We start from the raw sequence: 14,477 nt of genomic DNA, 5'->3' as shown, positions 1-14,477 counted from the left end.
GTGAGAAAAGAAGCCGAGACCGTAGGCAGCGGGTCTGGCAAGTCCAGAGGGCACCTCAGCAATCAGAACAATCAGAATTTTGTGAAGGCAAGAGGATGGAGTTGTGAGCATTTAATCAGATCAGAGAAATACACCAAAGCACAGTTAGAACATCATATCAGATAACAAGATAAAAAAGGCTAAAATTTAACTCATTTATCAACATAAAGTTAATGCAAGATTATAGCCATGTAAAGTGATAGAAGACTAAAATAAACTAAAGATGTTGGTAAATTCCTTAGTTTTATTTCCTAAATAAAGACTATCCAGACGAAAATCTGGGAGGGAATATTCAAGTGAGAAGAGAAATCAATCCAGTAGAATTTTGCAATAAATAAGGAAAATAAAGGTAACAAAATATCCATTTCATTGTTATCTAAAACAGACAAACTAAATTTCAAATATTGACTAAAAAATCCATCCTGGACATATCAATTATTTATTTGGTTTCCTTAGTTCTGTTGCAACACAAAATAACTAATAAATTGTGCTAAATAGCTTGATTTTAGTGAGGGGGTAGAAAATAATGGTTATAATTATAAAAATCCAACCATGTTTAGGAATTCAAGAACCTATCTTCGGGGCCAGCCCTGTGGTGTAGCGGGTAAGTGTGTGCGCTCTGCTGTTGGCGGCCTGGGTTCGGATCCCGGGCGCGCACCGATGCACTGCTTGTCAGGCCATGCTGTGGCGGCGTCCCATATAAAGTGGAGGAAGATGGGCACGGATGTTAGCCCAGGGCCAGTCTTCCTCAGCAAAAAGAGGAGGATTGGCATGGATGGTAGCTCAGTGCTGATCTTCCTCATTAAAAAAAAAAAAAAACCTATCTTTAAAAGTCCTATGGCAATCATCATAGATAGACAAAGATAATTTAACTGTATAAGTTTGGAGTAATTGTCCTGAAAGAAATTAAGACATAAATCTACAGTAAAAAAAATTGGTATAGGAGCATAGAATTTAGGCCAAAAATAGAACAGAACAGAATACAGAGCTCATTCAAACAGGCATGTGTCTATTTTGACCCTCGATTTGTGGGCGTAGTGGCGCTAGAGAACAATGGGAAATGTAAGCTTTTAAATCTGTTCTGGAGCAATGAAGTATGCAAATGGTAAAATATGAATTTAGACCTCTTCTTCAGACTACACACAGATATTAGTTGCAGGTGGATAAGGCTTCCTTGGAAGGACAGAAATGATCGTTTTCACATTTGATTGAAGAGAATGCATAAAGGATGTACATAGAGGAGGACTTCTCAAAAGAGACACAAAAAAGCATGACAATGAGCATGTATTCAAATATAACCAACTACATTAAAAGGCAAGAGTTTGTTATTATAAAATACCACAAAAGTTGAAACGATGAGCCACAAAGTTGAGAAGATATTTGAATCATTTATAATTGTTAAAGAGCGGGTATATAAATAATAAATTCATTTAATAAATAAGTCCTACAAATTAATGATATAGATCCCAAAAGAGTGCAAAACCTTTGTATAGATGACAAGAATTCCAAGAGGCCAGCCACGCCAATGAGGAGAAAGATTTTGAAAGTTTAACCCCTTCTGATCCTGGGCGTGCACCAACACACCACTTGTCAGGCCATGCTGTGGCAGCATCCCATATAAAGTGGAGGAAGCTGGGCACGGATGTTAGCTCAGGGCCAGTCTTCCTCAGCAAAAAGAGGAGGATTGGCATGGATGTTAGCTCAGGGCTGATCTTCCTCACACACACACACACACACACACGCACACTAAATAAATTTAAAAAAAAGAAAAAAGTTTAACCTTAAATCAGGGTGACATCAGTAAACAGCAGCCTAGGGAACAGCAGATCGTGGCTCCCCCTAAAAACATGGGGTAAACAGCAATATGCTGGTCAGAGCAGCTTTGTGAGTAGAAACTGTAGAAAGCAGGGAAGGATCTGCAGAAACCAAGCAAACACCTCAACGACAACAAAAAATTCCATTATTAAAATGATAAGAAATTTGGGGGCATTTTTGCTGGCCTGGCCCCATGCCCTCCTCCCTGTGAGGCAGAGCACCGTGGGGAGGAAGCTGCCCCATTCTCAGTTCTGCCGTGGAGAAGCAAGGAAAAGAGTGGGATTTGACTGCAATGTTCTGACTTGTCTGAAGGCTGAGCCCGGGTCTGGCGTCCACATGGCCCGACTCAGCGGGGATGGGAACGGTGGCAATGGTTTGGAAATCAGGTTGGAGTCCAGTAAGGGCGCTGGCAGATTCCAGACCTTGAGAGAGGTGCAGGGAGACTGCAGTCCCGCAGGTGCCTGGGGACAAAAAGATTGTGGCAGGGGGATCAAGCAGAGGTGAGACTATTAGACAAATTAAAACATTTAAATGCAGCCACGTATACTGCAGAATTGGGGAACACACACACACACACACACACACACACACACACACACACACAGTGAAGCCAGGGAAGATGCAAGCCCAGAAAAGATCTAAGAAGGCCTTAAGCCTTCACACTGGGTTGATTACTGAAGGTCTTTCCCTGCACGGAACTGTCCCTAAAGGCTAGGAGAGGTGGCTCTCCAGTTGCCTAAGACAGAGTCTTATATAATATAGCAATTAAGGGAGTAACTAGCCTATCACCTTTGCCTCATCGCAAGAGGGACATCCATCATATTCGCAGGCCCACACTGGAGGGGAGCGAATTACACAGCTGTGTACACTGGGGGGCAGGAATCTTGGGGGCCATCTTAGAATTCTGCCTACCACAGTAGTTTTTTGCTGTCTGAGAGACATTTGCCTGTGAAGATTCATGTTGTTCCCTTGTGTACTTGATAATCAGCTAAAAGCCACCCAGCCTCTCCATGCTGGCATCCACATAGAGTATGTAGTGCGTTGCCGGCAAAACCAGCACTGGAGTATGCACCACGCTGGCTACAGCTGACCAGAGGGCCTGGCCACAGACCTGGATGGATTCCGGAAGAACGGAGGTGTGCTGGAGTCTGGCCTCCCCACTTTCTGGGCCCTCACCTGATTTGGAACCCCGGCATATAATCACTCTGAGAATTATCAACGATGGAATGGATTGTCCCCCTGGTTCCTCTGGTATCACCCAGCTCCCAGGAAGGTTTCAAATTGTGGGGCCTAACCAGGTGGCCCTGGAGGGGATTTTCTTAGAGTTGGCACCTCCTCCTTCAGACACATTATACCCACTACAGGTAATGCAGAAGTCATAACTTGTTGAGAAATATTCCAACTTGCCTTGCCATGTTGTCTAGCCTATTAACAAGCTGCTGGCACATGGTAGCCACTCAACAAATATTTGCTGAACAGCAAAGTGTTTTTAAAAGCAGTTGCTATGGACTGAAGGTTCGTGTCCTGCACCCTCCAGATTCACGTGTTGAAGCCCAATCCCCTGACTGGTGGTATTTGGAGGAGGGGCCTCTGGGAGATGATCAGGTCATGTGGGTGGAGCCCTCGTGAATGGGATTAGTGCCCTTAGAAGAAGAGACAGGAGAGAGTTTGCTTCTCTCCCTCTCTCTCTGCCGTGTGAGGAAACCAGGAACGGGGCCTGCACCAGAACCCAACCACGCTAGCACCCTGATCTTGGACTTCCAGCCTCCAGAACCTCAAGAAATAAATGTTTGCTATTTAAGCCACCCAGTCAACGGTGGTTTTCACGGCAGCCCGAGCAGACTAAGATAGCAGTCTTGTGTGTTGGTGTCTCCCTGAGTTAGGATTTTATCTCAGAGGGGCTGGGTGTGTCTCTTGCCTAAGGGTACGAGGCTGCAGTGAGGAACAGTGGAGGCCGCTCCAGTCTCTGGGAGCTGTGAGCCAGTGCAGCGCCCCGGCTGCTACTTTGCCCTGCTGTCTGCTCAGCCACTCATCCCACACCCCTTCCTGGCTGCACTACCCAGGCAGATGCCAACTGTTGGCTGAAAGATTCTCTGAACTGTCCCAGTTTCTAAGAAATAGTCCCACTATTCCTTTGTCACATTGTCTGTTATAATTTTTTTAATTTAGGAAAGATGGAAACTGAAAGGAAGAGTCAGGAGACCTGGGTCTGGCTTCAGCTCACCCTCAAATTAGACTAAATCCTTTTTTTTTAACAACCTGATTGAGAATTTAATTCAGATACCACAGAATTCACTCTTTTAAAAGAGTATGATTCCATGGTTTTTAGCATATTCACAAGGTTGTACAAACATCACCGCTGTCTAATTTTTTAACATTTTCATCACCCCAAAAGAAACCCCATACCCATCAGCAGGCCTTCCCTTTTCTCCCCTCCCCCAGCTCCTGGAACCACTAATCTACTTTCTGTCTCTGTGGATTTGCCTTTTCTGGGCAATTCATATATATGGAATCATACAGTGTCTTTTGTGTCTAACTTCTTTCACTTATCATGATGTTTTCAAGGTTCATCCATGGGAAAGCATGTGTCAGTGTGTCTATCTTTTTCATTGCTGAGTAATATTCCATCCTGTGGATGGACCACAGTTTACCAGTTGGTGGACATTTGTGTTGTTTCCACCTTTTTGCTCTTATGAATAGTGCTGCTAGGAACACCTGTGTGCAGGTTTTTCTGTGTACATGTGTTTCCAGTTCTCTTGGATATATACCTAGCGGTGGAATTGCTGGGTCATGTAGTGACTCTATGTTTAGCTTTTTGAAGCACTGTCAGACCATTTTCCAAAGAAACTGCACCATTTAGACTAAATCTTGCCTCTTTTGTGTTCCCACGGCTTTTGGCAGCTCCCAGCTTATAGCGCTTGATACATCTGGCTATGTTTTATAGCTCCTTCCCTGCAGACTTATTTTCCTCACCAGGTCCCAGCTCCTAAAAACAGGAAGACTGTATCTTAACCTGGTGTCATGTGTATTTTGATGGTGTCATGTGTATTTTCAGTCTCCTCGTGTGTGAAATGGAGACAGCTACTGGAATTGATAGACATGGGAGCGAAACTGGGACCCCTCTCCCTGGTCTAACAGGCGAATCTAACCAGCGAGCTGCATAGGCTTCAAGTCAGTTCAGTAAAGATCCATGCTGTGCTACGAAGCAGCCGTGCCGGCCTCATAAGCCTGTGTCCAAATGACCTTGCAACCCCTCGTCTCACGACTGAGACACCAGCAACAGGAAGTGATAAAGGATATTCGTTCTCACATTTCCCAGCTGCATTTCTTAGAGGTTGAGGGAAAAGTGACGACCCTGGCCCTTGCCTCCCTCCACACATAGACAACACCGACATTCCAAGCCTTGTTTGATGTAGAACCTAAAAGTTCTCCTTATCCCTGAAGTATCTGAGTGCTAGATGCGTAAGCCCTCTCCTGCAGCGACACTGCTTTGTTAAAAGTATATAAACTACACTCCAATCTGCAGACCTCAGAGCAGTTCCTCAGAATACTCTGTTGGACTGTTTCCGAGATGCGAATTCCTCATTTTGATTATCGAATAAACTCCTTTAATTAACCTTTACCTGGATTCTTTATTTCAGTCGACAGTATCATTGAGAAAGTTTTGTTTAATGAAAGCGGTTTCCCAGCACTGCCGGGGAGACTGCCCAAAGAGATTCCTTGTGTTTCTGGTAAGGAGCAGGAAAAGAAAATCCTGACAATTTCTTTATCACACTTACGAAGTTGGATTTTTCTCTTTTCCAATTAAGTGATAATTATTCATGAACTACCAGAGCTGGGAAGCCAGAATTGCTCTAGCACATGCACTTCTTTCCTGTCACGTGCGTCTGGCTGCTTTCCCCGAGCGCTCGGCAGGCTCTGCAGGGTGAGCGGGCTCAGGGGCCCCGCAGTCCCCGCCGCACGGGCCCCGCTCCCGGGCTCGCGCGCTCCCCGCCTCCGCCGCGTGCACAGCGTGCTCCACTGCCGTTTGCTCGATGAAATCTTGCTCCTTCAATCTCTTCTTTTCAAGATGTTTTCTTCTTTTCGATCTAATAACTAAAATGTAGACATAATGTTATAGAGATACTAATAAAGGAGGAATAGAAATGGAGACAACAGAGGTGAGGAAAAATGTACGGAAAAGTAAAGGTACAAACAGTGGAATTTGCAGGATATAATGAACGTTATTTGTCTGATCAGGATGGTGAAAATTGAATTTTAAAGTTATTTTCCCACTTTCTGTTTTCAAGCTTTATAAATGCCCAGTAAAAAAAAAAAAAAAGAATGTAGAAAAGTTATAATTCCATGTAACGAAAGGCCATTGAAAACATATTTTCTAAGGGTGGGACAAGGGTGGGCCATCTGCCTCAGGAAGCATCAGTGATCTCTTCTCCTCGTGGCCTTTCAGCCTCTTCCTGACTGTGTGTCTTGGGTTGTTAGAGAGGTGGTCTCTGCGGGGGGGGGGGGGGGGGGGGGGTTAGTACGGTTGAATCAGACGTGGCATTTGCTACATATTTTTGCTCTAGAATTTTTTTAATATCCAAGAATCTCAGGACTTCTACAAAATCAGGTTTATCTGAGCATACACGTTGCCCCTGCTCACAAGGATTTGCAGGGATGGTGGGCCTCTTTCACACCGGGGTCTTGGACCTGAGAGTAGTGACCTCTGGTTTGTGGGCCTGGATCCCATTTCCACATCAGGTTGAGGCAGAGAGTGGAGGAGGGACATCTCCCTGCCTGTGTTCTACACTCGGGAATAACACCACATTAAAAAGTATGTCTAGGGGGCCTGCCTGGTGGCATAGCGCTTAAGTTCATGTGCTCTGCTTCGGCAGCCAGGGGTTCACAGGTTTGAATCCCAGGCATGGACTAACACACTGCTCATCAAGCCATGCTGTGGCAGCGTCCCACATACAAAATAGAGGAAGATGGGCACAGATGTTAGCTCAAGGCCAATCTTCTTTACAAAAAAAAAAAAAAAAAAGGTATGTTTAAGGGAAATGTTTTCTCTGGGAAAAGTTTAGTTTCCTGAACTCTGTTTTCAGTCCTTGGAATTGCCCTGCAAAAAGAAGCACAGAGCTGTTTACCCCTCCATATAATTTGATGAGAACAGTTCATTTCTGTAGGTGTGGCTGTAAATATTCATCTTTCTCACCCCAAACTCCATTAACTCCCACTTAGCTTTGCTTTTGAAAACCAAACCATCATTGCCAGCTTGGCTTTCACAGAACTTTGGGTCTGACAAGATCAACTGGTCGATCCTCTACCTGAATGAATGAACTTTTCCAGTTCCTTCTCATTCTCTGGAAGTAGGTAAGTGGACTCGTCCTGGCCCTCATCCTCGGAGCCCTCCTCTTCATCTCCTAATAACGGTATCCTGACATTTTTATAAAGCAACGCAAGTTGTTGTTTTTCCTCAGCCTGTACCAGTCGACTGGAGAATAATATAGATGGATTTAGGAGCACGATTTTCACAATAAATCATCATGTCTTAATCATGTGACTTTTTGACTGAAAGGAGTCACTAGTACATAGTGGTAGGTTGGGGAGGGAGACAGAAATAGATCGTTAAACCAGGTGATCATAGATCTCAAATTTGTGCGATGGGTGGAGGAGTAACTGATAATGCCAAGCATGGATTAGAGCCAGGACCAGGGTGAGGTAAGTGAGGCACTCACGTTGGGTACAAAACTCCATAGTCTAGATAAATAATATCTAATGCAATATTTTACAAAAGAAAACTTAATGCCAAGAAATCCATGATGAACAAAATATCAACATTTTAAATAAAGACAGTACAGCTACTGCTGATTTTTCCTTTTGCTTGGTCTCCAGTATGGCTTGGCCCAGCAGTGTTACTGATCCTGTATTTAGAATGTTGATATTTTGTTCATCGTGGATTTGGGAGGTCATTAACTTAGATTTTTAAAAAGTATGGCATTGAAATATTATTTATCTAGATTACGGAGTTTTGGGGCACCCCCTTTAATTCTGCACCTGAGGCAACCCTGAAAGTGGATCATCGAACAGCGATTTCTGTTTGATGTGGAAATGGATCATAGAGCATTTTACTTTTTCCTAACATACTTACTTTCCTAATTCTGTTTGATTCATGTAATAAAAAATAATTTTAGGGTTAGCTTATTTGTGTTCTAAGAGGCTGTGATGGAGGAGAGGGTACAGGAGGAACATTCCAGAAGCATGCTGTGCAGCAGGAAGAACTGGCCTGATCGTCAGCATTGTTAAAGATAATCAAGAAGTTGGGACAGGACCAGGATTTGGATGAGAAGAGTGGGGTACTCACCTCAGGTGCAAAGTTTAATGGGGTGCCAAAACACTCAGTAATGATGATAAATATTTTAAGTCAATATTTTAAAAAATTGAAATGAATGGAAAAAATCCATGATAACCAAATAACAAAATTATAAATAATGACAGGATTCAATACTGCTGTGACAAACCATATGGGAGCCCGAGTCAAAAGAAAAGTGTGCATCCCTATACACATCTCTTTCTGTATTTTTAAATGGTTATTCTTTTCCAAAACAGTAAAGAAGTTGAGAATATACTAAAAAATTAAAAAGTGGTATATCAAATCTCACAGCATTATATTAAGTTTAAATGTTTTACCTATACCAGAAACAGAATTAATTATAATTTTACTTACCTGGTTTAAATGAAAGCAAACTCACCAATAGTATTTTCCAAATCTACTTCTGGAAAAAATTAACTGTGAAAAATTACATAAAAACATGTACTTTGGGGCATATGTTTTTACTTTTGCCTCAGGCTCTAGAATAGCCTGGAGTGCCCTGGAGGTAACACAAATGTAAAACCTGTGAGAGTTGACATTAGCTCAGCAACTCAGATGGGCACTGAAAGTCCAGGAGGGTACGTTTTAGTGAGTCATCTTAGAAAACTTTATATCTGTTAACATCTTTGTCTAAACTAATGAAATAAACTAAAATTACAGTTCCATAAATTGAATCAAAGGAGATGTCCACATCAGACTGCCCAGAACCAAACATGCTGGTTACACTCTCTCATTAGCAAAATTTCTTCAATTTTACCATTAATCTCATTTTGCCTTCATTTGACATACTCCAACGTGCTCCTGGAATGGCTACCCTAAAAAATATCCCATATATGGCAATATATTCCTCGTGTTCATACTTAATTCTAATAGAGCAGATAATGTAGTACTTCCTCAGCTGGTTCTGACGGGCTACAGTGGGATCCTGGACTGGCTCCTAGAGGAGGCATCAGTGTGTCGGTTCCGGGTGGAGGAGCGTGATGTCACAGTGCGGCTCACGTGTGTCTAATACTAATTTCACAATGATCATGTCACTCATACGAGCTGGAGCACAAGCTTTATTTGTGCAAACAAGATGAAGAATCTTTCCCAAATGCTACTATTACCCCAGACTGCATTGATAATACAAGTTTCTAGTGAAAAAGAGAGTGGGCACTCTTTTCTGCTTTGCACTGTTAGGATTCCTTCTAAAGTATCAAGTTCACTTTAGAACGCCACATTTTGGGAGGATGCCAGCGTCTCACACATGGCTTTCAAACATTTTTGACCATGATCCACAGTAAGAAATACATTTTACCTCACAACTGTGTATCTCTCTGAAAAGTTAAAAAATCAGCATTTACTTTAATACATGTAATGCTTCCTAATATTTTCTATTCTACTAAATCGTATTCTGTCCTGTTTCTTTTTTTTTTTCATTTATATCATGACCCAACATGAGTTCAGTCCACATTCTGAAAAACACTAGTCTAGAAATTTATAGTCATAAATTTAGTGATTGTAAGAACTATCATCAGCATTCTTATCATGATCATCATGATCGTTATCATCAGGAAATAATGACTTAGTTGACTGATCAGGCCTCACTTCTGGATAGTGAACGTTACTGAGCACATACTTACTACACCACATAGAAGATAGCGAGCCCGCAGAGCAGGGCGATGCTCAGGGCGATCCCGGCGATCACAATGACCTGAACAAGAGCCGGTCTATGCGGAATCAGTGCTAAAAACGGAAAGAAAAGAAGTTCTCATAAAATTTCATTTTAGCTGAGTGTATCACTTAATATATCTGTTCATCATATGGTCGTTCCAAAGAGGAATGGGAGACAAAATCAGAAATACCATCACAAAAATAGCATTCTTAATTTAAAAAAACACGGAGGCTAGATTGCACAGTCCGTGCGAACAAATACAATTTGAATTCCCACGTAATCCCCCACTCCCTTTACATCTGCCTCCTGTCCTTGGCCAAAGCCCTGTCTTTTGCTCTGTAGAGATACGGGATCCCTGAGTCAGCATCGCAGCACCTGCCACCTATGTCGCTGAAAGGAGAGTGGCCTTCGTTTTACGACTCGAGTGTCGCCCCGCCGCTGCCCTCAGGTGCGTGGTGCTGTAACCAAGGGTATCAGCGGGCCGTTTAGGAGGCAGTTCCACAGACCTGCGTTCCAGGTGTCGGTATTGTGGGCTATCGAATGTGCTATAAAACCATGGTTGTTCTTTGTAGGCTCAGGTGTATCATCCTTTCCATAATCTGAAACTTAAAAAAAATAACCAGAGAGTTGTTGTTTGTACAAATGGAACAAAAGAGCAATTGGCAAAGTAAGTACATTGCTCAGCCACTTGTAAAATCTGACAAATTGAGATGACTGCTCCTCGTCCCACACTTGGCCGTCCCCCACTTGCTGTCCCTTCCCTGGCACGGGATGAGGAGCTGAAAGGTGCCCTGAGGTTCACATCTCAGTGGAAAGTCAGCCCGACCTCACGACATGAGCCTGGATGTGGAAGTGCTGGCAGTGTAAAGTGCTTAGTCGTTGGCTTCAGGACTGGGGTACATGGGTGCTCACTCTACAACTGCTTCAACTTTCCTGTCTGTTTTCAGATTATCGTAATGAAATATTGGGGAGCAGGGAAGAAGTTGGGTTATGGATGATTTCAGTACAATGAGTACAGAAAATTGGCCTTCGGATTTGGCAATGGGAAAGGCACTGAAGACCCAGACGGAGCGGTATTAGCCACGCGGTGGGGATGCGGGCTTGACTGGAGCAGGCTCAAGAGAGAATGGGAGGAGACAAATTGGACTTTTGGAAACTCTTTTGAGGAGCTTTGCTGTAAAGGGAGGAAGAGAAATGGGGGCTTGGAGGGGGCTGAAGGATCAAGAGATGGGCTTTGCCTTTTAAGATGGGAAAATCGACAGCATGTTCATATGAGAATGGGGAGGATACTTTAAATTGTGATAGTACGGGAAAGAGAGAGAGAATTGCCTGGAGCGTCCTTGAATTGGCCTGAGAGGATGGAGGGTGGTGCACAGGTGAGGGGTCAGCCTTCTCCTGGACAGCGGGAAAGACAGAGGAGGAGGGTGCGACAGCAGGCAGAGAGGGGGAGGCGGACACTCTCTTCTAACTGCTTGTGTTTTGTCAGTGATGGAGGAAGCAAGGTCATCCCCCGAGAGCGAAGCTGGGGAGATATGTCAGGGTATTTGCGGAGCGAGAAAAACAGACGAGAAAGTCACCAAGCAGAGTGGGGAATTACGTGGACTAGGAAATGGAGAAGCATATTTTTTATAAAATTTCCTAGAAAAAGAATTGCTGGGTACATTGACTATATTTTCTGTATTCTTGATGCTCTGGCATGTGGGTCCTTGATCCTGGAAAGACACCCCTCCCAGGGCTATTTCCTAGACTCCCGACTCCCCGTGAGCGAGCCTTTGATATACAAGTAAGCCAATCCAGAGCCCACCCCCAACCACCTCCTTATCAAACTCTCACACATCAAGCCAGTCTTCCCTCTGCCCTAACTCACCCCAGTGCCAGGTATTGGACAGCTAGGAACCACTCCTGCAACCCAGAACCTGCCAAAATTATTCAAACTCTCTGACACTAAGCTTACTCCCTGTACCTACCCCGCCTCACACATTCCTTTCTGTGAAAACCCCAATGAAGGCTCTGCACCATGCTCTCCCCTCTCCTCCTCCTGCCTCCTGCCAACTCTGGTCCTCCCCCTGTGGCCCTGCATGGTGTGCTGTGCCTCCTGTCTCTGGGAATCTGTGAGCATGAACATCTTCCTTCATGACAGTCGTTTCTGTGTCTGTGTGTCTTACCATAACTCATTTAAAAAATCCCAGGTATATTTCAACACTTTGGGTTAAAAAGCGAATGCATTCTTTTTATATTTATAAGAATTGCTAATTGCCCTCTGTAGATGCTCACTCATTCCTAGACTGCAAATAAGATGAGATTAGATTTCCCTACTCCTTTGCCAATAGAGTTTGTTATGAAACATTTTGCCCACTTTGAACATGGCAGCTGAAAACTGGAATTATGGTGTATTTTCAATGTGCATTTCCCTTATTAGGAGTTAGGCATCTTTCTATACAACAGAGAGCTAAGGGTGACAGGAGAAAATTGGAGTTTTCCAGTGATCTGACCGGTTAAACAGCTCCATCCTCCAGCTGCATATCAGGACGTGCACTTGGGCCCCAAAGCTCGGGCGTGGCGGCGGTCTCAGCGAGCCTCCAGCGCAAGCCCACAAAATGAGCTGGCGTCAAAGCGAGGACCGGGGCGCAGGCCTTCTGGCTCCTCGGCCAGAACTCAACCTCTGGGCTTTCGTGGTGGTGGGGTGAACGGACAAGGGAAATATTCATAGCTGAGCTTGAGGAAGACTAATAATGTGTTTGGGATGGATGGATATATTAATCATGCTTTTTTATTTTCTGTGCTTCCTGATGCTTAGACATCTGTGTTGTTTTTCCATCTGCCCCAAGTGTCATCATTTACTAACCCAACCATCCAGAGGAGGCACATTTTTCTAACTTGCGCACAGGGGCTGTAAAGGTCATGACCACCGTGGGGCCCCCTCTGGAGCCATGCACCACAACAGCTTTGGGAATGCCCCTGGGTCCCACCCACCCTCCCAGATCCCTCGACTTACCACTATGCCCCAGGAATTTCGTGGGCATAGCAGGTCTCGGAGCTAGAAGGCCATTGAAGGGGATCAGAGAGAAGAGACAGGTTTAAGATAGATTTAGGAAAATAAAGAAATAACTGGGTATTAGAGAAGGGGCCTAACACGTAGTTTCCAAATAGCTAAGGTGGTAGATGTTGTTAATAAATTTAGTCCAGTGCCTAGTAGAAATATGTGGCTTAATTTGCTAAATTATGTAGCATTCTGTTTGCACTCAGTGTTTCTTTTCATGAATATAGACCATTAAGAACATAGCACATTTTGTTTCTGGTCTGCTTTGCAGTCACGTAAGTTGGGAAACCTCCTCCCAGGTTCAGGATTGGGAGAGACAGAGCAGAGCTGAAGGGGGCTGTGTTCTCATCAGAAGGTCAGAGAGCCAGTACCAAGGAGGGCCCAACAGCGATATCCTTTCCTCCAACATAAATTAGATGCTACTGTACCATGCAGATAGCATTCTCTTGTACAGTATTGAGATTGTTTATAAGCACCACATATCTCCACAAAGAGGTGCTGCCTGACTTGATAGATTGTCAGGGTCAGTTCCTCTGTTTTGAGATAAACAGTGTTCCCTCTAGGACTCAAAATGCAAAGCATAGAAGACAAATGATTATAAAGCACACTTTATACTTGCAAAGCATCTGTGTCTGGACTTGTATGCTCTACCACCAAAATATGTGCACCAAATTATACTTAAAGTCATACTGACACATTCATATGATCTGGATGGGGTCGCAGTTTTTGTGTGTGCTAATTAAAGTGAAATGAAGGAGACGAGATCTCCCTAAAGAGAACGCACAGCTTACAGAGAGTGAAGAACATAGTATTTAATTACCAAGCAATGCCTATCTAATTATATTATTTTACAGATCATGCTACTAAGAAATACACAAGAAAAGACACATTTGTGTAGCATATAAGAGGACCCCAGACTACAGTTCTCATTTCACTGATTGAGTAATACAGTGACTTACCTCTGGGTCTTGAGGAAGCCCCTTGTATCTGAGATAATCGAGTTGCCTTAGAGGACAGTTTGGGCTGTTTGGTGACATTTGTGGGTGTTGGTGACTGTTTATAGCCTTGAAAAGAAAACTTGTAGCAGTGAAATGTAATTTACCCTTTTTACTTCCCCTGAAACAACAAAAAACAAAGGTTGAAGCTACTCATTAAGCCTGTTGTTTATCCAACTGGTTTGAACTCACCTGCATAAGGCAAGCATAAATGAAGTGGGCATTCCATTAATAACAAAAATAAAAAGGTGAAAGAACTTTGAACCTTGTCCATCACACCAAAATTGTTAGTCTTTTATGATATGAATGAAAGGATATATTTAGCTATAGTCCAGCGTCTGTCCTATATTTATCTGAGGAACCCAGACGCTCTGCCCCCTTCAGACCACGTGGGTTCTGACTTGGAGCCCCCAGTGTGAGGTCAGTTCACGCTGCCGCATGGAATTCCTTCCCGGAACCAGGTCAGCCAATGGGGAGACTAACAGGATGGGTGGGGGAGGCAGAGAGTGAGGCTAAGCTTGTGGGTGCAGACATGCATGAGATCAGGTCCCTGCCCACAGGGAGTGTACAGATTAGTGAGGA

The 14,477-nt window shown here is 43.8% G+C and overlaps 1 protein-coding gene across 1 annotated transcript; it reads right to left on the bottom strand.

Moving 5' to 3' along the window:
- Positions 1 to 5,731: 5,731 nt before the first annotated feature.
- C33H19orf18 (chromosome 33 C19orf18 homolog) lies at positions 5,732 to 13,992 on the bottom strand (the record flags this gene model as incomplete). The annotated part of the gene is made up of 5 exons (XM_014794254.2): positions 5,732 to 5,949; positions 7,161 to 7,327; positions 9,829 to 9,931; positions 10,367 to 10,465; positions 13,860 to 13,992. Coding segments are annotated over 5 exons (720 nt in total), but the record flags the coding sequence as incomplete, so codon positions are not given.
- Between the last annotated feature and the right edge of the window lie 485 nt (positions 13,993 to 14,477).

The sequence above is a fragment of the Ceratotherium simum genome, chromosome 33 (genome assembly GCF_057802395.1).
Source record: "Ceratotherium simum simum isolate JZ-2026a chromosome 33, ASM5780239v1, whole genome shotgun sequence".
Lineage (NCBI taxonomy): Eukaryota > Metazoa > Chordata > Mammalia > Perissodactyla > Rhinocerotidae > Ceratotherium > Ceratotherium simum.
This window is presented reverse-complemented; position numbering and strand designations above follow the sequence as displayed.